Source organism: Acomys russatus, chromosome 19 (assembly GCF_903995435.1).
Source record: "Acomys russatus chromosome 19, mAcoRus1.1, whole genome shotgun sequence".
Lineage (NCBI taxonomy): Eukaryota > Metazoa > Chordata > Mammalia > Rodentia > Muridae > Acomys > Acomys russatus.
The window spans coordinates 19,570,873-19,593,208 of NC_067155.1; the positions used below are offsets into that span (position 1 = coordinate 19,570,873).

The 22,336-nt window shown below is 57.5% G+C and overlaps 3 protein-coding genes across 3 annotated transcripts; all 3 read left to right on the forward strand.

Moving 5' to 3' along the window:
* Positions 1-588: 588 nt before the first annotated feature.
* Prodh2 (proline dehydrogenase 2) lies at positions 589-11,261 on the forward strand. Its single transcript, XM_051162801.1, has 10 exons — positions 589-768; positions 846-1,042; positions 1,157-1,295; positions 1,403-1,489; positions 4,369-4,449; positions 5,145-5,300; positions 5,380-5,546; positions 8,071-8,181; positions 9,810-9,895; positions 11,068-11,261. The coding sequence occupies exons 1-10, from the start codon at positions 595-597 to the stop codon at positions 11,238-11,240; spliced, it is 1,371 nt and encodes a 456-aa protein (XP_051018758.1). The 5' UTR covers positions 589-594; the 3' UTR covers positions 11,241-11,261.
* Positions 11,262-12,932: 1,671 nt separating this feature from the next.
* Positions 12,933-18,909, forward strand: LOC127203278 (inactive serine/threonine-protein kinase TEX14-like). The gene is made up of 3 exons (XM_051162068.1): positions 12,933-13,074; positions 18,151-18,265; positions 18,510-18,909. The coding sequence occupies exons 1-3, from the start codon at positions 12,939-12,941 to the stop codon at positions 18,907-18,909; spliced, it is 651 nt and encodes a 216-aa protein (XP_051018025.1). The 5' UTR covers positions 12,933-12,938.
* A 1,146-nt stretch (positions 18,910-20,055) lies between these two features.
* On the forward strand, positions 20,056-21,940 carry LOC127203279 (inactive serine/threonine-protein kinase TEX14-like). The gene is made up of 6 exons (XM_051162069.1): positions 20,056-20,388; positions 20,492-20,675; positions 20,757-20,950; positions 21,040-21,112; positions 21,585-21,661; positions 21,746-21,940. The coding sequence occupies exons 1-6, from the start codon at positions 20,056-20,058 to the stop codon at positions 21,938-21,940; spliced, it is 1,056 nt and encodes a 351-aa protein (XP_051018026.1).
* The last annotated feature ends 396 nt before the right edge of the window (positions 21,941-22,336 follow it).

Sequence of the window (22,336 nt, forward strand, 5' to 3'; positions counted from 1 at the left end):
GATGTCATCACCCAGTCCTGTCCGGCGGACATTTGCCTTGTCTTCATTTGACGTTAGGGCCGTTAAAGGACATTTCCCCTCTGATGCCCAACTTCAGGTTCTGTAGACTCCACGTTTAGCGTGGGCAGCGGGGACCGTGGGCTCTGCGTGCGCAGTCGCGCAGTCCGGTCTATGCAAAAACTCTGTGCTTGCGCCTCCCTGTAAGATGCAATAACTGTAACAGGAGAGGTGAGGTTACTCAGCTGGGATAGCAAAAGCCCTGCTGCCTTGAGCCTGGAGTCCCCTGCTGCTCTGCGGCCCAGATGCTGTGCAGGCTGAGCCTCCTGAGCTCGTTGTCCTGTTGGGCTGAAGGTTATGTTGGGGACTGCCACTGGTGTGTGTGTTGTGGGGGGGGTTGTCCTGTTATTCTGACCTCTGTCCCTAACCGTTAATTATTAACCATCTACCCCCCCACGCACCCCCAAGAGTCTGCTATCCTAAAGATTTACCCAGTTAATTAGTCACTGCCCCCCAGATGGGCAAGAGGCATTTGGTACCCCTGCTGTCGGTCTGCCTGGCCTCTTGCCCCTGTGCGGTGGTAGGGAGGGACTTAGAATGGTCTGGACACCTCTGCCGCTCCACTGCCGCTCCAGACCCGCTGCAGGTGGCTGGCAGGCCCTGTGCTTTGATGGCAGGGCCTTCCACCTCAAGGGAACGGCAGAACTGGCACGGGCTTTGCTGGTGCTTCGTCTCTGCGCCTGGCCCCCCTTGGTCACCCATGGACTAGCGGTGAGCAGTAGGCACAAGGCCTGGCCTGGCAGTCTCCCCCAGACCTCGCGCCTGAGCCCTCACTCCCTGTCACCCAGTTTCAGGCCTGGTCTCAGAGGCTCCTGGGCTCTCGGCTCTCGGGCGCGCTTCTCCGAGCATCGGTCTACGGGCAGTTTGTGGCTGGGGAGACAGCAGAGGAGGTAAGGGGCTGTGTCCAGCAGCTGGGGGCCCTGGGACTCCAGCCCCTGTTGGCAGTGCCGACCGAAGAGGAACCAGAGTCGGCCACCAAGAACAGGTGGGTATAGAGGGGCCAGGGTCCAAGGGGGGATGGGATTATGGCAGGAAGCGGGGGCGGGGTGGGGAGCTCCCAGGCTCTGGAAGCTCTGACTGACCTCCACTGGTGGTGCAGTGAGGCCTGGTATGAGGGGAACCTCAGCACCATGCTGCGGTGTGTGGACTTGTCACGAGCCCTCGCGGATGGCCCTGGCCCAGCTAGGAGCAGCCTCATGCAGCTGAAGATGACGGCGCTAACTAGCACTCAGCTTTGTGTAAGTGACAAGTGAGACGGGGTGGGGTGGGGGTGAGAGGGGTGGGGATACAGGTGTGGCCGCCCACCAGGACCCCATCACCATGGCCAGTTGCTGCCCCATTTCAGAAGGAGCTGTCGGCTTGGATCCAGAGGCCAGAAGGCTCCTCGGAGCTGAGCCCTGAGAGGCTGGCAGAAGCCATGGACTCAGGCCAGGTAAAGAACACAGTGCCCTGAGGACATGGTTGACCTGGTTGGGCTCTAGGGGCGGGAGGGGGGGTGAGGGGTCTCCTGAGGACAGGACATGAGTGTTTGGTCAGTTGCTGAGCGTGGCCCTGGAATCCCAGCACATGGGAAACTGAGGCAGGAGGATGATTAGTCATTGAGGTCAGCCTGGGCTATATAGTGAGAGGCAGGAGCGATGGCTCGGCAGAGGACCCAGGTTTGATTTCCAGCGCCCAGGTGGTGGCTCGCAACCACCCATAACTGCAGTTGCAGAGAAAGCAGCCGCCTCTCTGGACCTCCGCAGGTGCCAGGCATCCCTGGCGTGCACACACACAAGCCTGCAGGCAAAACATCCATGCACATAATTTAAAAAACAAAACAAAAAACTATACAAGCAGAGCGCGATGGCGCACGCCTGTAATCCCAGCACTCTGGAGGCAGAGGCAGGCAGATCGTTGTGAGTTCGAGGCCAGCCTGGTCTACCAAGTGAGTCCAGGACAGCCAGGGCTACACAGAGAAACCTTGTCTCAAACAACACAACCAAAGCCAAAAACAAAACAAAAAACACAAAAAAAAACCCACTATACATATATTTTTGGTGATGTTGGTTTTGTTTTTAAGACAGGGTCTTATGTATCCCAGGCTGGTCTTGAACTCTTTGTATAGACAGGTGTGACTTTGAACTCTTGCCTCCACCTCCCAAGTTGCTTGAGATACAGGCATGTGTTACTGTGAAAATAAGTTTTTTTTTTTTTCCAGTTAATCAGCAGCTACACTGGTGTGTACTTGCTGCACATAAACCAATGGGGTTCTCTCTCTCTCTCTCTCTCTCTCTCTCTCTCTCTCTCTCTCTCTCTCTCTCTCTGTGTGTGTGTGTGTGTGTGTCTGTGTCTGTGTCTGTGTTTTGAAATGGGATCTTACCATGTAGCCCAGACTGGCCTGGAACTTGGAATCTGCCTTCTCAGCCTCCCCAGACATGGGATTACTATACTTTCTTTCTTTCTTCTTTCTTTCTTTCTTTCTTTTTTTGTCTATCATCCTAGTATCCTATTTCTGTTTGTGTGTGCATTGTGCACACATGTGCATATGTGTGCACCCGTGTATCACGTGCGTTCATGCGTGAGTATGGTGTGTGTGTGTGTGTGTGTGTGTGTGTGTGTGTGTGTGCTCTCAAGCACGTGCCTCAAGTCCACCGCACAAGACAATGGCAGCATGGTGTCTGCATATAACCTGCGCACATCCTCCTGTGCGCTTTAACCCTCTCTGGGTGACTTGTCACACCAAATGCACTACGAACGCCACATACACAGTCGCTCTGCAGCCTTGGTGAGGAGATGGGTGTCTTTGCCTGGGACTGTGGTAAGAGACTCTGACAGGAGTGTAGGGGAGAACGGGTTTACCTGGGCTTCGGGGGGAAAACTGGGCGGCAGCGAGCTCGAGGCAGCTGGTCACATGGCATCCCTGGGATCAGAAAACAGGGGCCACAAGCACTGGCTCCCTGCTTCCCAGCCCCTTTTCTCCCCGTATGGAATCCAGTGCTACCTACTGTGGGTGCCTCGCCCACCTCAACTCAAGGCAGTCTCCACAGGCATGCCCAGAGCCTGGCCGCCCAGGCGACGACTGCAGATTCTGCCACCTCAGACAGTGAGGAGTGCATATACGAGCTCACTGCAGGCGCAGGGTTTTTCCTTCTTTCTTTCTTTCGTTTTTTGGTTGTTTTTTTTTTTTTTTTCGAGACAGGGTCTCTCTGTGTAGCCTTGGCTGTCCTGGATTCACTTTGTAGACCAGGCTGGCCTCGAACTCACAGCGATCCACCTGCCTCTGCCTCCCGAGTGCTGGGATTAAAGGCGTGCGCCGCCACCGCCCGGCTCTTTCTTTTTTAAAAGATTTATTACATATACAGTGCTCTGACTGCATGTACACCTGCAGGCCAGAAGAGGGCGCCAGATCTCACTATAGATGGTTGTGAGCCACCATGTGGTTGCTGGGAATTGAACTCAGGAAGAGCAGGCAGTGCTCTCAACCTCTGGGCCACCTCTCCACTCCCGGTTTTTCTTTTTAAATAAATTGTTTTATTTCTAATTGCGTGCGTGTGCACCACATATGTGCGGCACCCTCAGCGGCCACAAGAGGGCGCTAGGTCCCCAGAAGCCGGAGCTGCAGGTGGTTGCGCGACTCCTGACGGGAGTGCGGGGGCCTGGACCTGGGTCCTCTGTTAGAGCCGCACGCGTCCTCTCCAGCTCTGCAAGGCTTTTCTGCGTTTTTGTTTTGCTTTGTTTTTCGAGACAGGGTCTCTCTGTGTAGCCCTGGCTGTCCTGGATTCACTTTGTAGACCAGGCTGGCCTCGAACTCACAGCGATCCACCTGCCTCTGCCTCCCGAGTGCTGGGATTAAAGGTGTGCGCCACCACCGCCCGCCTGTTTCCCTCTTTAAAATTTTTTTTTACTACATGTTTATTTGTGCTGCACGTGTGTGTGTGTGTGTGTGTGTGTGTGTGTGTGTGTGTGTGTGTGTGTGTATGTGTTCACACACCCCTGCATGCAGGCATGACACGGCATGGAGTGAGTGAAGGTTCAGAGAGCGACTTTCACCAGTCACTTCCAACACATGGGTCCTGGGGACTGGAACGTGGGTCTTTCCTCAGCCTTAGCAGCAGCTGTTTTCAGCCAGTGGCCCATCTCACCGGCCATCTTTCTTTTTCTCTACATAGATTAGCCCAGGCTGCCTCAGCCTCCCAAATCGCGAGGTTACAGGCATGTGCCTTCCCTACAAATTCTTCACACATGCCCTACCGTGGTGGGGAGAGAGGACTTGGGTCCTGGGGGGAGCCAGCCGTCCTGACCAGACTCCTGTTCCCTGACCCACCCTAGAACCTCCAGCTCTCCTGCTTCAGCGCCAAGCAGAATCGGCATCTGCAGGTCTCCCTCAGACGCTTGCACAGCGTGGCCAAGGTAACACTTGGGTGCCCTGGCTCCCCACCCCCGAACCAACCCCTACCCCTGAGGGACACTGCCCGCCCCCACCCCGGAGGGACACTGCCCGCCCCCACCCCTGAGGGACACTGCCCGCCCCCACCCCTGAGGGACACTGCCCGCCCCTACCCCTGAGGGACACTGCCCGCCCCCGACCCCTGAGGGACACTGCCCGCCCCCGACCCCTGAGGGACACTGCCCGCCCCCACCCCTGAGGGACACTGCCCGCCCCCACCCCTGAGGGACACTGCCCGCCCCCACCCCTGAGGGACACTGCCCACCCCAACCCCTGAGGGACACTGCCCGCCCCTACCCCTGAGGGACACTGCCCGCCCCAGCCCCTGAGGGACACTGCCCGCCCCCGCCCCTGAGGGACACTGCCCGCCCCCACCCCTGAGGGACACTGCCCGCCCCCACCCCTGAGGGACACTGCCCGCCCCTACCCCTGAGGGACACTGCCCGCCCCTACCCCTGAGGGACACTGCCCGCCCCCCACCCCTGAGGGACACTGCCCGCCCCCACCCCTGAGGGACACTGCCCGCCCCCACCCCTGAGGGACACTGCCCGCCCCCCACCCCTGAGGGACACTGCCCGCCCCCCACCCCGAGGGACACTGCCCGCCCCCACCCCTGAGGGACACTGCTGGCCCTGACATCGCTCTCTCTCCCCCTCAGCACGCCCGGGCCCAGCACGTGAGGCTCCTGGTGGATGCGGAGTATACGTTCATCAACCCTGCACTGTCCCTGCTGGTGGCCGCCCTGGCCTTGCGCTGGAACAGCGCGGAGGAAGGCGGGCCGTGGGTGTGGAACACTTACCAGGCCTATCTGAAGGTCGGTGTTGTGCTCTGAAGGGCTTGAGAGTGGGGACTCGGACCCCAATCTTCCTGAGTTCTGCCCGTGCGCCCTGCAGGACACCCCCAAACGCCTGGAGCGGGATGCCGAGGCTGCACACCAGGCTGGCCTGGCCTTTGGGGTGAAGCTGGTGCGAGGCGCCTATCTGGACAAGGAGAGATCTGTGGCGCGGCTCCAGGGCAGGGAGGACTGTACTCAGCCGGACTACGAGTCCACGAGTCGAAGGTAGGGAGAGGGCCAACAGGATGTAGGAGAAATCATGAGTGACGATAACGTGTCACCAGGCCGGGGGGTGGGGAGGTGAGACAGCTCAGCCGGGGGAGGGGCAGGGCGGGACTTGCTGCGCATGCGTGCCACAGGTACGCACCTATGACTCCAAGGAGCAGGGTGTGGAAACAAACGGATGCTACAGGCTCGCTAGGGGTCCACGCAGCGGGCACACTGATCTCTAGGTCTGATGAGAGACCCTGCCTCCAGCAGCAAAGGTGCTGAGCCACACCCCAGCCCCTCACTGGGGGATTCTAGGCAGGGGCTCTACCACTGAGCCACACCCCAGCCTCTCACTGGGGGATTCTAGGCAGGGCTCTACCACTGAGCCACGCCCCAGCCCCTCACTGGGGGATTCTAGGCAGGGGCTCTACCACTGAGCCACACCCCAGCCCCTCACTGGGGGATCCTAGGCAGGGGCTCTACCACTGAGCCACACCCAGCCCCTCACTGGGGGATTCTAGGCAGGGGCTCTACCACTGAGCCACACCCAGCCTTGTTTTTGAAACAGACTCTTGCTGAGTTCCCAGGGTGATTCTGAACTTGCAATCCTCCTGCCTCATCCTCCAGAGTAGCTGGCATGACAAGCTCATCACCTGCCATGGGGTTCTGTGCCGGACATCTTTGTGTGTGTCTCTCCATGTCACTTCCTGTCCAGGGCTCAGGACACTTGTGTTTCCTGTCTGAAGGGCAACCTCCCACTTCACCTCCGCCCTCCCAAACCGCCCAGCTTAGCTGTGGTCCCCACTCCTAAGGCTGCTTCCTCGTCTCTGGACACGCGCGGTGCTATGGATCGTGTTCTGTGGGTGCAGTCACTTCTCTTATCGCCTCCATGACAAAAATCCCTCACAAAAGCAGGTTAAGGGAGGAAGGGCTTATTTGGCTCATGGTTCGAGGGGACAGAGTCCATACATCGGCAGGTATGACAGTGTGGGCTTGAGGTGGCTCTCACGCATGCACACCACACTGCATCGTCAGTCAGGGAGCAGAGAACGGGAGGGCTCACCCCGCTTTCCCCACCTAGGGTTTGTTTGCTTTAGTTGTTTTGAGACAGGGTCTCTCTATAGCCCTGGCTGCCCTGGGACACACACACCCTCTCTCTCTCTCTCCGTCTCTCTCTCTCTCTCTCTGTCTCTCTCTCTCTCTCTCTGTCTCTCTCTCTCTGTCTCTCTGTCTCTGTCTCTCTGTCTCTGTCTCTCTCTCTCTCTCTGTCTCTCTGTCTCTCTGTCTCTCTGTCTCTCTGTCTCTCTCTCTCTCTCTGTCTCTCTGTCTCTGTCTCTCTGTCTCTGTCTCTGTCATCTCTCTCTCTCTCTCTCTCTCTCTCTCTCTCTCTCTCTCTCTCTCTCTCTCTCGATCAGGCTGGCCTTGAACTTACAGAGGGCCACCTGTGTCGACTCCCGAGTGTTCCACCCACGCAGGCCTTTCATCTTCTTGCTTTGCAGGGGTCTGGGGGCGCAGGGGGCCGTCCTTTCTCCCTCAGTTAAAGTTCTGTGGCAATGTCAAGATGTCAACGTTCTTTTATATATAATTTCACATTGTGTCATATTGAAGATTAAGACAACCACCCACAGGGCCGGTGAGATGGCGCCACAGGTAAAGGCGCTTGCTGCCAAGCCTAATGGTCTGAGCTCCATGCCTGCAAGTTGTCATCCGACCTCCACACTTACACTCTAGCATGTGTGCATCCGTGTGTGCATCCGTGTGCGTGCACACACACATGCACGCATGTGCACACTTACACAATGAATAAAATGTAATTTACAGGGCTGGAGAGAAGGCTCAGAGGTTAAGAGCACTGTCTGCTCTTCCAGAGGTCCTGGGTTCAATTCCCAGCAACCCACATGGCAGCTTACCACTGTCTGTAACTTCAGTTCTAGAAGAGCCAACAGCCGCACACAGGTGTACATTCAGGCAAAGGGCACACAAAAAATTAATTAATTAAAAATACATAAATAAATACATAAAATAAAAATCCATCCACGCTGCAGCGACGAACCCCGGGCAAACATCATCTTGGGCGAGGACGTGGCAGCCATTGGGTCAGAGAGCACTCGGTTAGAAGCACAGGCCTGTCAATCTTGTCCATGAGATGCTGAGGCAGGAGGATCGTGAATTCTAAGCCTTGGGCTACACAGTGAGACTGTGTGCCGGAACAAAACTCTGCTTCTCGCCGGGGCAGTGGTGGCGCACGCCTTAATCCCAGCACTCAGGAGGCAGAGGCAGGCGGATCGCTGTGAGTTCGAGGCCAGCCTGGTCTACAAAGTGAGTCCAGCACAGCCAGGGCTACACAGAGAAACCCTGTATCTAAAAACCAAGCCAAACCAAACCAAACCAACAAACCTCTGCTTTTCACCTCAACCCCCATCCCGGCTGCCATTGGGGACCTCGACAGGAGAGGTGGCTCTGAGGGGCTTGTGCCCACAGAGCGAGGGAGGCTTGGTCCCTCTTCCGTGGATGAGCTGAACGCAGCTTCTCCCTTCAGTTACCGTCGCTGTCTGGAGCTGATGCTACGCCGCGTGTCCGACCACGGTCCCCTGTGCCACCTCATGGTGGCCTCCCACAACGAAGAGTCTGTTCACGAGGCAACTAAGCGGTACGGGGTTGGGGGACGGGAAACAAGTGCGCTCCTGGGGAGCCCCAACCCTTCTGTGCCTACAGGACAGTGGTGGGAAGGGGCTGGTGAGTGGGGGACAAGAAGAGGTCCAGTGAGGGGGGGAACAAGAGGAGGGTATTACAAATACTTAATGCCAGCCTGGCATGATGATTTGAACCTACTCTCTAGTCCTCAGAAGGCTGAGGCAGGCGGATCAAGAAGTTGATGCCAGAGGCAGGCGGATCGCTGTAAATTCGAGGCCAGCCTGGTCTACAAAGCGAGTCTAGGGCAGCCAAGGCTACACAGAGAAACCCTGTCTTGGAAAAAAAAAAAAAAAAGATGCCAACCTAGATTACATATTAAGAATCTTTTGTTTAAAAAAAAAAGTTTTTTTCCTTTTTAAAATTCCTTCCGTGCCTGCGATTGCCCTATAGGCTCAGGTGTGGCAGGGCACGGTCCCTTATTTACTGAGACATAGGGAGGACTGAGAGGTTCCAGAGAGGAGTGCCTGGGACACAAGTGAACTCATGGGAGTCATGATTGGTTGATCTGATTTGATTTTTTTTTATGTGTATATGTGCCCGCCCACCCATGAATGCAAGAACCGGAAGGAGGCCAGCAGAGGGGGCCAGAGTCTCTGGAACGGGACTTGTGAGCCGCTCGTCTTGGGTGATGGGAACCGATCTGGAGTTCTCTGCGACAGCAAGAGCTCTTTATGAGATTTTATCTGTCTGTCTGTCTGTCTGTGTGTCTGTCTGTCTGTCTTTCTGTCTGTCTGTCTGTCTACCTATCTATCTATTTATTTTTGGTTTTTTGAGACAGGGTCTCTCTGTGTCACCTTGGCTGTCCTAGACTCACTTTGTAGACCAGGCTGGCCTCCAACTCACAGCGATCCCCCTGCCTCTGCCTCTCCAGCACTGACTGAGATTAAAAGCATGCACCACCACGCCCGGCTTAATTTTTATTTTTAAAATGCTATACACTTGGATATTTTGCCTGTATGTATATGTTTGCTCCGTTTGCATGTTTGGTGCCTACAGAGACCAGAAGAGGAGACCAGATGCCCTGGAACTGGGCTTATAGACAATTGTGAGCTGCCATGTGGATGCTGGGAGTCAGACAGGAAGAGCGGCCAGTGCTTTCGACCACTGAGCCATCTCTCCAGCCCTTCAGCGGCTATTTACCATGGAGTTTAGGGGTAGCGTTATTTGTCATTTCTCAGAATCTGCGGAAGATTTGTCCTAGGACCAATCTCCATGGAAACAAACCCTCCACATTCTCAGGCCCCTCATACAGGGTGACGTAATGTTCAAATATGTGCCTCTGACTCACGCACATCCTCCTGTAAGCACGAAGCCATCAAGCTTATTTGTACCACCTGGAACAATGGACATAATTGCTACATAAGTAGCTACGCTGTTTAGGGCAATCTAAGGGGAAGCTGTGCAGGCGTTTGGCATGGCCTGACCCAGCCTCACATTTGATCCCTTGTTGAACCTTGGGGTGTGGGACCGTGGAACCAGCTGGCCAACTGCTCTTCCACGTTTGAATCCTTGGGTGGGTAATATGGCTGACTCGTTCCCTGAGCCCAGTGACTACCTGGGTTGATGGTGTGACCCTTTCTGCAGCATGTGGGAGCATGGCATTCCTCTGGATGGGCCTGTCTGTTTTGGACAGCTTCTGGGCATGTGTGACCACGTCTCCCTGGCACTAGGTAGGTGAACTGCTCGTCCCTCCACTTCCATACTTACCCCCATCCGGTCACTTCCTCTCAGCCAGATCCCTCCCCACCGTTTCCAACCCTCACGGCGAACCTGCCGCCAGCTCGACCTCCAGTTCCTTCCAGACAAACCAGAGTTCCGATATTGAAGGCCCTTGCAGGGCTGTGCCCTATGTAAGAATTGGTGCCAGTTCTTGTTTTTTTTTTTTTTTTTAATGTATTTATTTATTATGTACACAGTGCTCTGCCTGCATGTACACCTGCAGGCCAGAAGAGGGCGCCAGATCTCACTATAGATGGCTGTGAGCCACCATGTGGTTGCTGGGAATTGAACTCAGGACCTCTGGAAGAGCAGCCAGTGCTCTTAACCGCTGAGCCGTCTCTCCAGCCCACCAGTTCTTGTTTAATGTGCCATTTTGCCTGTGTTATTTAAGGTCCTGACTGATCCCTTTCCTTCAGTGGGGTATTACGGGTGACAAAGGTGCTGGGTAGAGGGCTCGGTGGGTTAAGAGCCTAGCCAGAGAGCAGTGCAAATGTCTGCCGGCTAGAACGCCTGTGGGATAGGAGGCAGAGGCAGGAGAAACTCGCAGGCCTGCTAGTCTGTAAAGAGGCTCTCCTCATGCAAGGTAAGAAGGAAGGAGCTGACTCCCAAAAGTTGTTCCTTCTCCCCCGTCCCTCTCTCTCTCTCCCCCTCTCTATCTCACAGACACACACACACACACACACACACACACACACACACACACACACACACACACACCACACCACACACGACAGAGATATTATTGTTTTCAAAGACCACTTTGCTCTCAAACCTGACTTGTGGTGTTTTTTGTTTGTTTGGTTCGTTGGTTGGGTTGGTTGGTTTTTATTTTTTCCGGGACAGGGTTTCTCTGTGTAGCCTTGGCTGTCCTGGACTCACTTTGTAGACCAGGCTGGCCTCGAACTCACAGCGATACGCCTGCCTCTGCCTCCCAAGTGCTAGGATTAAAGGCGTGCGCCACCACCCACCACATCTGGCTGCTGTAGAGTATTTTTTTAGTAATGAATTATATCATATGAGCCTAGTCTGCCAGGGGAGTAATTGTTGCTGCCGATGCCCAGAAATCAATTTCTCTCTCTCTCCCTCCCTCTCTCTCTCTCTGAGCCAACACTCTCCCCGACAGGGCAGGCTGGCTATGTGGTATATAAGTCTATTCCCTACGGCTGCCTGGAGGAAGTGATCCCCTACCTGATCCGGAGAGCCCAGGAGAACCGGAGTGTGCTGCAGGGCGCCCGCAGGGAGCAAGCGCTGCTCAGCCAGGAACTGTGGCGGAGGCTGCTGGGAAGGAAAGCCTAAAAGGGTTAAAAGGGTTCCTCCGTCAGCATGTCAGTGGCCATGTGCTCAATAAAGGTCCTGCGACCCTGGCCCTGCCTGAACTTCTCTGAAGCTGCCTCCTTGCTCCTTGGGTAAGGGCTGGTCCTGGCGTCCCCGGCCAGAGCTTCGGCGGCATGTCTGAAATGGAGGGTGTGTTCAGTCCTAACGCTATGGGTTCAGGAACGGCCACACATTGACCACCTGAACGTCAGATCCAGATTGATGAAGGTTTATGGAACGCTAAACTAAAACTGACCAGGCAGGGCTATATTTGGATTCGGGAGCCAGCCTATAATGCTGGTCTTTTTTTTTTTTTTTTTTTAATGCTGGTCTTTTTTCTTTTTCTTTTTTGTTGTCTTGTTTTGTTTTGTTTTTGTTGTTGTTTGTTTTGTTTTGTGAGACAGAGTCTCTCTGTGTAGCCCTGGCTGTCCTGGACTCACTCTGTAGACCAGGCTGGCCTCGAACTCACAGCGATCCGCCTGCCTCTGCCTCCCGAGTGCTGGGAGTGTGCCTCCCGAGTGTGCCACCACGCCTGGCAATGCTGCAGTTTCTAAGACAGGCGTTTTACACACACACACACACACACACACATACTCACAATGTAACCAGGTGAAGACCTGGTAGCCAGGTGTAGAAAGCAGCATTACATCATTTTGACTAGCTAAACATAATCAATTTTGTTCCAAGTGTACTGTATCTAGATAGACAAAGCATTTTTTCCTTCTTTCTTTCTTTCTTTTTGGTTTTTCAAGACAGGGTCTCTCTGTGTAGCCTTGGCTGTCCTGGACTTGCTCTGTAGACCAGACTGGGATCAAAGGCGTGCGCCACCACTGCCAGACTTGAACTTTAAATTTTGAGAGACAGACAGAGAGAGAGAGAGAGAGAGAGAGAGAGAGAGAGAGAGAGAGAGAGATTTAGAGAGAGGCAGATGCTATGGCTACCTGACGTCCTGGGGCAGGCAGGCAGGAATAGGCACTAGCTGATACCTCTTGGGCTGACATCTCTGTCCCTCCCCCGCTATAGGACTGGAGTAGGGGGCTTTGGGGAGGGAGAGGAGAGAAACTACTTCTTAGGGTGGGCTACTGCGCAAGCGCAGGGTGAGTGGAAGCCGCAGGCGCAGAAGGTCCGTACCACAGTCACGTGGCAGTCACCATTGCGCCCAACGGTAGGTGCCGAGCCAGAACTATCTCTATTTGGAGCTTTCAGCACCCTCAACTTCCCACCACATCCACTTCATCCCCACACTCCACCCCCAGACCCAGCCCAGCTCCCCTTTCGCTCAAACCTAAGACCTCCCCAGCCCACAGACCCCCACCAGCACCCCCAGAGCCTCTTGGCCTTTCTTTTCTTCCTTTCGTTCTTTTTTTTTTTTTTTTTGGTTTCTTGAGACAGGGTCTCTCTGTGTAGCCCTGGCTGGCCTGGACTCACTTTGTAGACCAGGCTGGCCTCGAACTCACAGAGATCTGCCTGCCTCTGCCTCCTGGAGCACTGGGCTTAATGGCGTGCACCACCACGGTCCTGCTTGCCTCTTGGCCTTTCATACCCAGGCTTAGATTCTGCCTGCAGCCCTTGCGCCTCCCTGGAATGGCCCACTGTTACCCTAAAACTCGGACCCCCCACCCTCCGCAGGCCCCACTGTCCTTCCCCTCCACCCACCCTGCCCTCAGGAGCTGCAGGCAGATGCACTCCCAGGCCCCCCGCTGCTTCCCGGTGGAGCTGGGCTCTTTGAGGGACCCGGATGCTCAGGTGGGCCGGCTGCATCGCCTCGCTATGGCGGGAGGCCCGTCCTGGGGCCTGGCCAGGCTGCTGCGCAGAGGTGAGGAGAGGCTGCTGCATGGTGGAGGGGGCGGGGCCGGGGGGGGGGAGGGGGGAGGGGGGGGGGACGCTGCTGCATGGTGGGGGGGCCGGAGGGGGCGGGGCCGGAGGGGGGCAGGAGGGGGGGGGGGGAGGGTGGACTTCCAGTGACCCCCCCATAGCTGGGTGCCAGGGTCCTATAGTTACTGGTGCCATCTGTGGTCAGAGGTGGAATGTGGCCTCCGGATGGAACAAAATGCACACGACGGATGTGATGGGCGATCTCGGGGCGGAAAGACGGGGAAGAAACAAGGCTCCTCGAGGCTGGGGTAGCCTGGGCACAGGCCCTCAAGTCCAAGCGACCCGGGTCTGTGGGTGATTGGCTCGCTGGGCGCAGGGAGGGGAGGCTGAAGGGAGGACCCGATCCAGAAAACAAACGTCCTGAGGAGGCGCGTGCGTGTGGCTGGGTGTTTGTTGTGTCCGTGGGAAACCGGCGGCACCAGAAGTGGGAAAGTCAGGTTGCAGTGCGCGCTCCACAGTCGCGTCATTCCGCCCACTCTGAGGGTTTGCTGAATTTTAATATCTTGGTTAGTTGAGAAGAGAGAAAGTGCCGGGCGTAATCCCAGCACTCGGGAGGCAGAGGCAGGTGGATCGCTGTGAGTTCGAGGCCAGCCTGGTCTACAAAGTAAGTCCAGGACAGCCAGGGCTACACAGAGAAACCCTGTCTCGAAAAACAGACAAACAAAAACAAAAAAGGAAAAAAAAGGAGAGAAAGGATCCATCACAGTGCACGTGTCATTCTGCTCCTCAGGAAACTGAGGCTGGAGGATAAAGGTTTGGGAGAAGCCTGTGCTAATGACACCCTGCATTTTTAAAAAATTTATTTTTTTCTTAAAGTTTTTTTTTTTTTTGGACTACACTCCCAAACCACTGTTGCCATCGGACACACTTTTGTTGTTTAAAATTTTATTTATAACATATACAGAGTTCCACCTACATGTGTGTCTGCGTGTGCACCTGCAGGCCAGAAGAGGGGCGCCAGATCTCACTATAGATGGTTGTGAGCCACCATGTGGGTGCTGGGAATTGAACTCAGGACCTTAGGAAGAGCAGCCAGTGCTCTTAACCTCTGAGCCATCTCTCCAGCCTTCACACTTTGTTTTTTATATTTAAAGAATTAAGTCGGCCTGGGCAGTGGTGGTGCACGCCTTTAATCCAGCACTCAGGGAGGCAGTGGCAGACGGATCCCTGAGTTCAAGGACAGCCTGGTCTACAGAGCTAGTTCCAGGCAGCCAGAGCCACACAGAGAAACGCTGTCTTAAATAAAAACAAGCAAACCAAAAAAGAACTAAATCTGTTTTTGTGCTAAGTATCATGCTTGCTACTGGAGTTTATAATCATCTAAGTTTCCTGGGTTTTTCTTCCTCCCTAATTATACACAGGTATTACATTTCATCAACTTCTCTTTTCTGTATCTACAAAGTTAGAGTGTGATTTTTTTTTTTCTTCTGGTGCTAGGGATAGAACCTAGTGACTTATTCATGCTAGGTAAGCACTCTGCCACTGAGCCCCATCCCAGCCTCTCACTGGGGGATTCTAGGCAGGGGCTCTACCACTGAGCCACGCCCCCAGCCCCTCACTGGGGGATTCTAGGCAGGGGCTCTACCACTGAGCCACGCCCCAGCCCCTCACTGGGGGATTCTAGGCAGGGGCTCTACCACTGAGCCACACCCCAGCCCCTCCCTGGGGGATTCTAGGCAGGGGCTCTACCACTGAGTCACACCCCAGCCCCTCACTGGGGGATTCTAGGCAGGGGCTCTACCACTGAGCCACACCCCAGCCCCTCACTGGGGGATTCTAGGCAGGGGCTCTACCACTGAGCCACGCCCCAGCCCCTCCCTGGGGGATTCTAGGCAGGGGCTCTACCACTGAGCCACACCCCAGCCCCTCACTGGGGGATTCTAGGCAGGGGCTCTACCACTGAGTCACACCCCAGCCCCTCACTGGGGGATTCTAGGCAGGGGCTCTACCACTGAGCCACACCCCAGCCCCTCACTGGGGGATTCTAGGCAGGGGCTCTACCACTGAGCCACACCCCAGCCCCTCACTGGGGGATTCTAGGCAGGGGCCCTACCACTGAGCCACACCCCAGCCCCTCACTGGGGGATTCTAGGCAGGGGCTCTACCACTGAGCCACACCCCAGCCCCTCACTGGGGGATTCTAGGCAGGGGCTCTACCACTGAGCCACACCCCAGCCCCTCACTGGGGGATTCTAGGCAGGGGCTCTACCACTGAGCCCCATCCCAGCCCCTCACTGGGGGATTCTAGGCAGGGGCTCTACCACTGAACCAAGCCCCAGCCCCTCACTGGGGGATTCTAGGCAGGGGCTCTACCACTGAGCCACACCCCAGCCCCTCACTGGGGGATTCTAGGCAGGGGCTCTACCACTGAGCCACACCCCAGCCCCTCCCTGGAGGATTCTAGGCAGGGGCTCTACCACTGAGCCACACCCGAGCCCCTCACTGGGGGATTCTAGGCAGGGCTCTACCACTGAGCCACACCCCAGCCCCTCACTGGGGGATTCTAGGCAGGGGCTCTACCACTGAGCCACACCCCAGCCCCTCCCTGGAGGATTCTAGGCAGGGGCTCTACCACTGAGCCACACCCGAGCCCCTCACTGGGGGATTCTAGGCAGGGCTCTACCACTGAGCCACACCCCAGCCCCTCACTGGGGGATTCTAGGCAGGGGCTCTACCAGTGAGCCACACCCCAGCCCCTCACTGGGGGATTCTAGGCAGGGGCTCTACCACTGAGCCACACCCCAGCTCCTCCCTGGGGGATTCTAGGCAGGGGCTCTACCACTGAGCCACACCCGAGCCCCTCACTGGGGGATTCTAGGCAGGGCTCTACCACTGAGCCACATCCCAGCCCCTCACTGGGGGATTCTAGGCAGGGGCTCTACCACTGAGCCACACCCCAGCCCCTCCCTGGAGGATTCTAGGCAGGGGCTCTACCACTGAGCCACACCCGAGCCCCTCACTGGGGGATTCTAGGCAGGGCTCTACCACTGAGCCACACCCCAGCCCCTCACTGGGGGATTCTAGGCAGGGGCTCTACCACTGAGCCACACCCCAGCCCCTCACTGGGGGATTCTAGGCAGGGGCTCTACCACTGAGCCACACCCCAGCCCCTCCCTGGGGGATTCTAGGCAGGGGCTCTACCACTGAGCCACACCCGAGCCCCTCACTGGGGGATTCTAGGCAGGGCTCTACCACTGAGCCACATCCCAGCCCCTCACTGGGGGATTCTAGGCAGGGGCTCTACCACTGAGCCACACCCCAGCCCCTCCCTGGAGGATTCTAGGCAGGGGCTCTACCACTGAGCCACACCCCAGCCCCTCACTGGGGGATTCTAGGCAGGGGCTCTACCACTGAGCCACATCCCAGTCCCTCACTGGGGGATTCTAGGCAGGGGCTCTACCACTGAGCCACACCCGAGCCCCTCACTGGGGGATTCTAGGCAGGGCTCTACCACTGAGCCACACCCCAGCCCCTCACTGGGGGATTCTAGGCAGGGGCTCTACCAGTGAGCCACACCCCAGCCCCTCACTGGGGGATTCTAGGCAGGGGCTCTACCACTGAGCCACACCCCAGCCCCTCAGTGAGGGATTCTAGGCAGGGGCTTTACCACTGAGCCCCATCCCAGCCCCTCACTGGGGGACTCTAGGCAGGGGCTCTACCACTGAGCCACACCCCAGCCCCTCACTGGGGGATTCTAGGCAGGGGCTCTACCACTGAGCCACACCCCAGCCCCTCACTGGGGGATTCTAGGCAGGGGCTCTACCACTGAGCCACACCCCAGCCCCTCACTGGGGGATTCTAGGCAGGGGCTCTACCACTGAGCCACACCCCAGCCCCTCCCTGGGGGATTCTAGGCAGGGGCTCTACCAGTGAGCTGTCCAGTGGTAGACAGCTAATCCATTATATGATAGGTTTTCTTAGTTTGAATCATGCCTGCTTTCTGGCAAGAAGCCAGGTTTACCTAGGTTTTTGCCTGTGTGATCACACATGGAGTTCATCTGTAGTTTCTGGAAACTGTCAAATACATCTGGAATTAAAGTCAGGCTGGCCTCATAAAACACGCCTTACCATCCTAGTGTGTTCTTGCCTTGGGACAGGTTGTTTCGGATGATGTAGTCCTGGCAGCGATTGGTGTTTTAGGGCGATGCCTTTGAGATACAAGCTGAGAGTAGAAAACCAGTTAAGATGTCATTGCAAGCCGGGCGCAGTGGTGGCGCACGCCTTTAATCCCAGCACTCGGGAAGCAGAGGCAGGAGGATCGCTGTGAGTTCAAGGCCAGCCTGGTCTACAAGTGAGTCCAGGACAGCCAGGGCTACACCGAGAAACCCTGTCTCGAAAAACAAACAAACAAACAAACAAACATAAGATGTCATTGCAGAAGATGGCAGAGGGCTGTGAGTGAGGCAGAGCAGGCGTTCTGGAAGGACCACATTGGCCCCTGATTTTGACACCTCTGGTCTAAGGGGGATGAATAGTTTTTCTTTTCTTCTTCTTTCTTCTTTTTTTTTTTTTTTGTGGGGGATGAATATTTTCATGGCAGACAGGTGTCTCCCCTGTTGTAGCTCTATGGGGCTTCTAGCACACTGTGCTGCACTAGTTCCGGGACCCAGAAGTGGATTCTGGAATGAAGGCATTGATATGCTGCCATGGAGGCATGGCTAGGGCAGAACAGGGGCAGTGGTGGCAGGACAAGCAGCAAGCCAAAGAGGGGCCATGGAGGCTGGAAGTGGCCAGAGTGTGTGCTTAGGGCTTGGGGGTGTCGCTCAGTTGCTGTGGCGCTGGTTGGCAATGCCCGGTGTCCGGGGTTGGATCAACAGCACTGCATAGCCAGTCATGGTGGCACACACGTGCAGTCCCAGCACTCAGAGACATGGGGAGCAGGTGAGGTTCATGTCACCCTTGGCTACATAGCGAGTTCCAGGCTAGTGTGGAATACACGAGATGTGGGTTGCCTAGTAGCTGGAAAGACAGGCTAGGAATCTGGAGCGAGCAGTGTCTTAAGCTTTCTGTTTCTCAGTTGTCCAGGTGGATCGTGAGAACTCTGCAGGGCAGACGGCGCTTTTCCTGTCTGCGCTGCTGGGCCATACCTCTGCTGTGCGCCTCCTGCTGACCTCTGGTGCCAACCCCAACCAGTGAGTGGACAGGTCCCAGTGCCCGACACTCCTAGGGCACAAACACCCTAATGCTGTCTTTGTCCTGGGTTAACCCCTTCTCACTCCCCAGTGACAATCTCATTCTAGTGCTGCCCAGAGCTCTTGCTGACGCCGGTGTAACCCCCCTCCCAGGACTCCTCCCACCCCCTCAGCCCCTCCCACCCAGCCCTGTGCTGGTTGCCCCTTCTCATCCATCCTGCCCTTGCCTCTGGTTCCGTCCTAGCCGCTGCCTCGATGGCAGCACACCTATGCACGCAGGTGCCTCCTCAGGCCGAGGGATGGTGTTGTGGCACCTGCTGCAGGCAGGAGGCGACCTGCGTCTGCATGACCACCAGGGTCGCACACCAGGAGACTGGGCTGAGCAGGGTGATGCCAAGCAGACCTGGGAGGTGAGTAGTGTGCAGGCCACAGTGGAGGCGTCAAGGCCAGCACGTGCTCCCCGTGTGACCCTGTGCCCCACTCAGGTGCTGGAGCTGCTGCAGTGGTGTCGCTCCCACATGTCAGCACTGGTGCAGTGTGGGGAGTTGGCCCCCACCGTGTCCCTGAGTCGGTTGCAAGCCAGCTCTGGACACAGCTTGTGTGGCTCGCTGCCCTCGACAAGGCTGGCACAGGCAGACAGGTAACAATCCACATCATGAGCCTCCAGGGCCGGCACACCCGGTGACTCCATCCTTACCCTCGGTCTGCTCTTAAACCCAGGGCACTGCAGCAAGGACAGATCAGAAGATCCCCCCAAACCCCAGCGCTGGGGTTTGGCCAGGTAAGAGGTAAAGGATGGGCGAGCGAGCGGGGACTACCCCTTACCCTCTTGGTGCTCAAAGCCGCGCTGTCTTCCCGCAGCTGAGCAGCCTGCAGCCACCGGCACTGGTTGTGGGCATCCCGCTGGCAGACCCCAAGGAGCTGGTACCAACCCAGGGAGAGCCCGACCTCACCTACGAGAGCAGTTCTCATACCCTCATGGCCAAGTGAGCGCCCCTGCCATGCCCTCAGAGGGCCCCTGCCTCCTGCTCCCCTCACCGGGAAACCCTGCCATGTCACTCACCTGCTGCCCCTTCTGCAGCCTCCTGTGGAAGGGCCACCCGGTCACTGTACGGCAGCTGAAGCCCCCCGAAGCCCGCCCTGATGTGCTATTGGCTGACCTCCAGCACTGCAGGTTACCAGTCGCAGCTGACCTCCGACTCCAGGGCGCGTGCCACTAGCCACAGTTGCCGCCACGGTTGTCGGAGGCTTTGGCTGGTATCCAGCCCTGAGCCTTCTAGCCGCAAAGGCCCCACTTCTCCCTGTAGAGTAGTGCCTGATCTGTGTGAGGGGGAGAAGGGGTGGGAGGGGGTCTTAGGCTGGGGTGGGAGGGGCCTTAGGCTGGGGTGGGAGGGGGTCTTAGGCTGGGGTGGGAGGGGCCTTACGGTGAGGTGGGAGGGGCCTTAGGCTGAGGTGGGAGGGGCCTTAGGCTGGGGTGGGAGGGGCCTTAGGCTGGGGTGGGAGGGGCCTTAGGCTGGGGTGGGAGGGGCCTTAGGCTGATGTGGGAGGGGCCTTAGGCTGAGGTGGGAGGGGCCTTAGGCTGGGGTGGGAGGGGCCTTATGCTGAGGTGGGGGGGCCTTAGGCTGAGGTGGGGGGGGGCCTTAGGCTGAGGTGGGAGGGGCCTTAGGCTGAGGTGGGAGGGGCCTTAGGCTGAGGTGGGAGGGCATCTTAGGCTGGAGTGGGCTGGGGCTGGCTCTGCCACTGCTAGGCTGTGATGGGAGTCTCAGTGTTCCCTTTGTGGTAGCTGGCCCATGGTAGGTGGTCTGTGGCCGGGCACAGCCTTTACCCTGTTCCCTCCCAGCACCCTGCACCACCCTGGCCTGCTGCTGCTGATGGCACTGAGCCCCTCAGAGGATCTGTCCGGACTGAGTCTGCTCTTTGAGCCTGTGTGGCTGGGCTCCCTTTATATCCTGCTGCATTCCCCGAGACCCCACGGGGAAGGTCCCCGAGCCCTGCCAGGCCTGCTACCTGCCTCTCTGCTGCTACAGGTGTTGGAGGCTCTGTTGTTCCTGCAGGCCCGCTGCTGGGTCCATGGTGGCCTCAGTTCGCACGCTGTGCAGCTGGTGCGGCCAGGCCTGGCTAAGGTGAGCCACCTAGAACACGGGCGTCCACTGCGCCAGCCCAGGCTGCAGCCCAGGTGAGAGCCTGCCCCCGTGTCTGCCCTGTGCTCCTCCCAGCAACCGCTAGCTCACCAGACCTTTTGGCCTCCCCAGGGTGCAGCAGGGCTCCCCTCAGAGAGACCCGAGTTCAGGGCTTCCCCCACCCCCTGAACTGTACCCATGGCTACCGCTTGAGCTGATCCGTGGGGACACGCCAGCCACTACCTCAGACCTCTACAGCTTCTGCATCCTGGCCCAGGAGGTCTTCACTGGTCAGTGACCCACCCTACACTGTACAGCTGACCTCAGAACCACCCCACTAGTGTGTGTCTCCTCATGGCGCTTCTTCACAGGAGAGCTGCCCTGGGCTGGGGGAGCGGGGCCTGAGGTGAAGGCTAAGCTGGAGGCAGGTGAGAGCCCAGGCCTGGACGCCTTGCTGCCAGCCCCCTACCAGGCCTTGGTTCAGGCTGGGCTGGGTCTAGAGCCTGCTGACCGCCGGGGCAGCTTGCAGAGCACTCGGTACCTGTTGCGAAAGGCCCTGGCCAAGGTACAGGAAGGTCAGAGGTCAGAGTGGCGTGGGTACTTATGGAACCCTGGGCAGGAGCCATGTCACCACATCTCACCTTCTTTCCACAGGACTCAGCACCCAAGGTCAGCTCTCCACTAGAGTGGACAACACTGTCTCCTGTAACCCTGGGTTCCCTGCCAGGTTAGAGGGTGAGGGTGGTGATGGGGCACAGTGGGGGGAGTGCGAGGGTGGTGATGGGGCACAGTGGGGGGAGTGCGAGGGTGGTGATGGGGCACAGTGGGGAGAGTGCGAGGATGGTGATGGGGCACAGTGGGGGGAGTGCGAGGGTGGTGATGGGGCACAGTGGGGGGAGTGTGAGGGTGGTGATGGGGCACAGTGGGGGGTGTGTGAGGGTGGTGATGGGGCACAGTGGGGGGAGTGTGAGGGTGGTGATGGGGCACAGTGGGGGGAGTGCGAGGGTGGTGATGGGGCACAGTGATGCGAGTGCGAGGGTGGTGATGGGGCACAGTGGGGGGAGTGTGAGGGTGGTGATGGGGCACAGTGGGGAGAGTGCAAGGATGGTGATGGGGCACAGTGGGGGGTGTGTGAGGATGATGATGGGGCACAGTAGGAGGTGTGCATCAAATGCCAACCACCTGCTCTGTACCCCCAGAGCATCTGTACAGTGAAGGGGCTCCCAGGGCCAAGGCCAGATCCAGGCTTGTGCTCCCTTCCCCAGACCCTTCCCAGGTAGGAAGCAGGACAGTCTGGGGACCCAGGGGGGATGTGGGGACCCAGACAACCATGCCATTTCCTTGTCATCGCTTTCTGCAGGCTTGGGAGACTCCTGAGGTTGCAGGTCACAGGAGGGTCCAGCAGAATGCGGCCTGGGACTCGGGCAGTAGCTTGACTCTAGGCAGCAGCCTCAGTCCCAGCTCCAGTCTTCACCTCGGTCTCAGCCCCAGCCCCAGCCCACACTGCTGCCCGGAGCCCGTCTCAGTAGTATGGATACCCCCGGCCCACGGCTAGCCTGCACCCCTGCCTCCAGAAGCCTCCCACCTCCCTCCCCTCTGACTGTGATTCCCTGAGCAACCCTGCTTCCCCAACACCAGCCTAATGGAGCCAGCCTCCCTGCTGGGGACCCAGAGCTCTGAGGAGGAGGTCCTGTCAGGATCTGAGCTCTGCGGGGCAGCTGTGGCACACGTGGCTGCTGCCCTGGACCCCCAGTCCTGGGGTTCCACCCCTGCATGCCGACAACAAAGAGGCTTCAATGCCCAGGGAGCTGCTGCCAGGGAAAGCCACATACAAGTAGAGCACCCAGCAGTCCAGGCTCTGCGACTCCTGGGCAGCTCCAACCTTTCCCCCTGCAGAGACCTGACAGTGAGGATGGAGAGCTGACTGAAGGCAGCCTCTTCTCCAGCCTAC

Excerpts from the sequence above, each read along its gene's own strand:
- Prodh2 (XM_051162801.1), top strand. The coding sequence starts at position 595 with ATGGTCTGGACACCTCTGCCGCTCCACTGCCGCTCCAGACCCGCTGCA. Across the intron at positions 4,450-5,144 it reads GCTTGCACAGCGTGGCCAAG|CACGCCCGGGCCCAGCACGT; the intron begins GTAACACTTGGG and ends TCTCCCCCTCAG. Across the intron at positions 8,182-9,809 it reads GTTCACGAGGCAACTAAGCG|CATGTGGGAGCATGGCATTC; the intron begins GTACGGGGTTGG and ends CCCTTTCTGCAG.
- LOC127203278 (XM_051162068.1), top strand. The coding sequence starts at position 12,939 with ATGCACTCCCAGGCCCCCCGCTGCTTCCCGGTGGAGCTGGGCTCTTTG. Across the intron at positions 13,075-18,150 it reads GGCCAGGCTGCTGCGCAGAG|TTGTCCAGGTGGATCGTGAG; the intron begins GTGAGGAGAGGC and ends TCTGTTTCTCAG. Across the intron at positions 18,266-18,509 it reads TCTGGTGCCAACCCCAACCA|CCGCTGCCTCGATGGCAGCA; the intron begins GTGAGTGGACAG and ends GTTCCGTCCTAG.
- LOC127203279 (XM_051162069.1), top strand. The coding sequence starts at position 20,056 with ATGGTAGGTGGTCTGTGGCCGGGCACAGCCTTTACCCTGTTCCCTCCC. Across the intron at positions 20,676-20,756 it reads GGCCCAGGAGGTCTTCACTG|GAGAGCTGCCCTGGGCTGGG; the intron begins GTCAGTGACCCA and ends GCTTCTTCACAG. Across the intron at positions 20,951-21,039 it reads TGCGAAAGGCCCTGGCCAAG|GACTCAGCACCCAAGGTCAG; the intron begins GTACAGGAAGGT and ends TTCTTTCCACAG.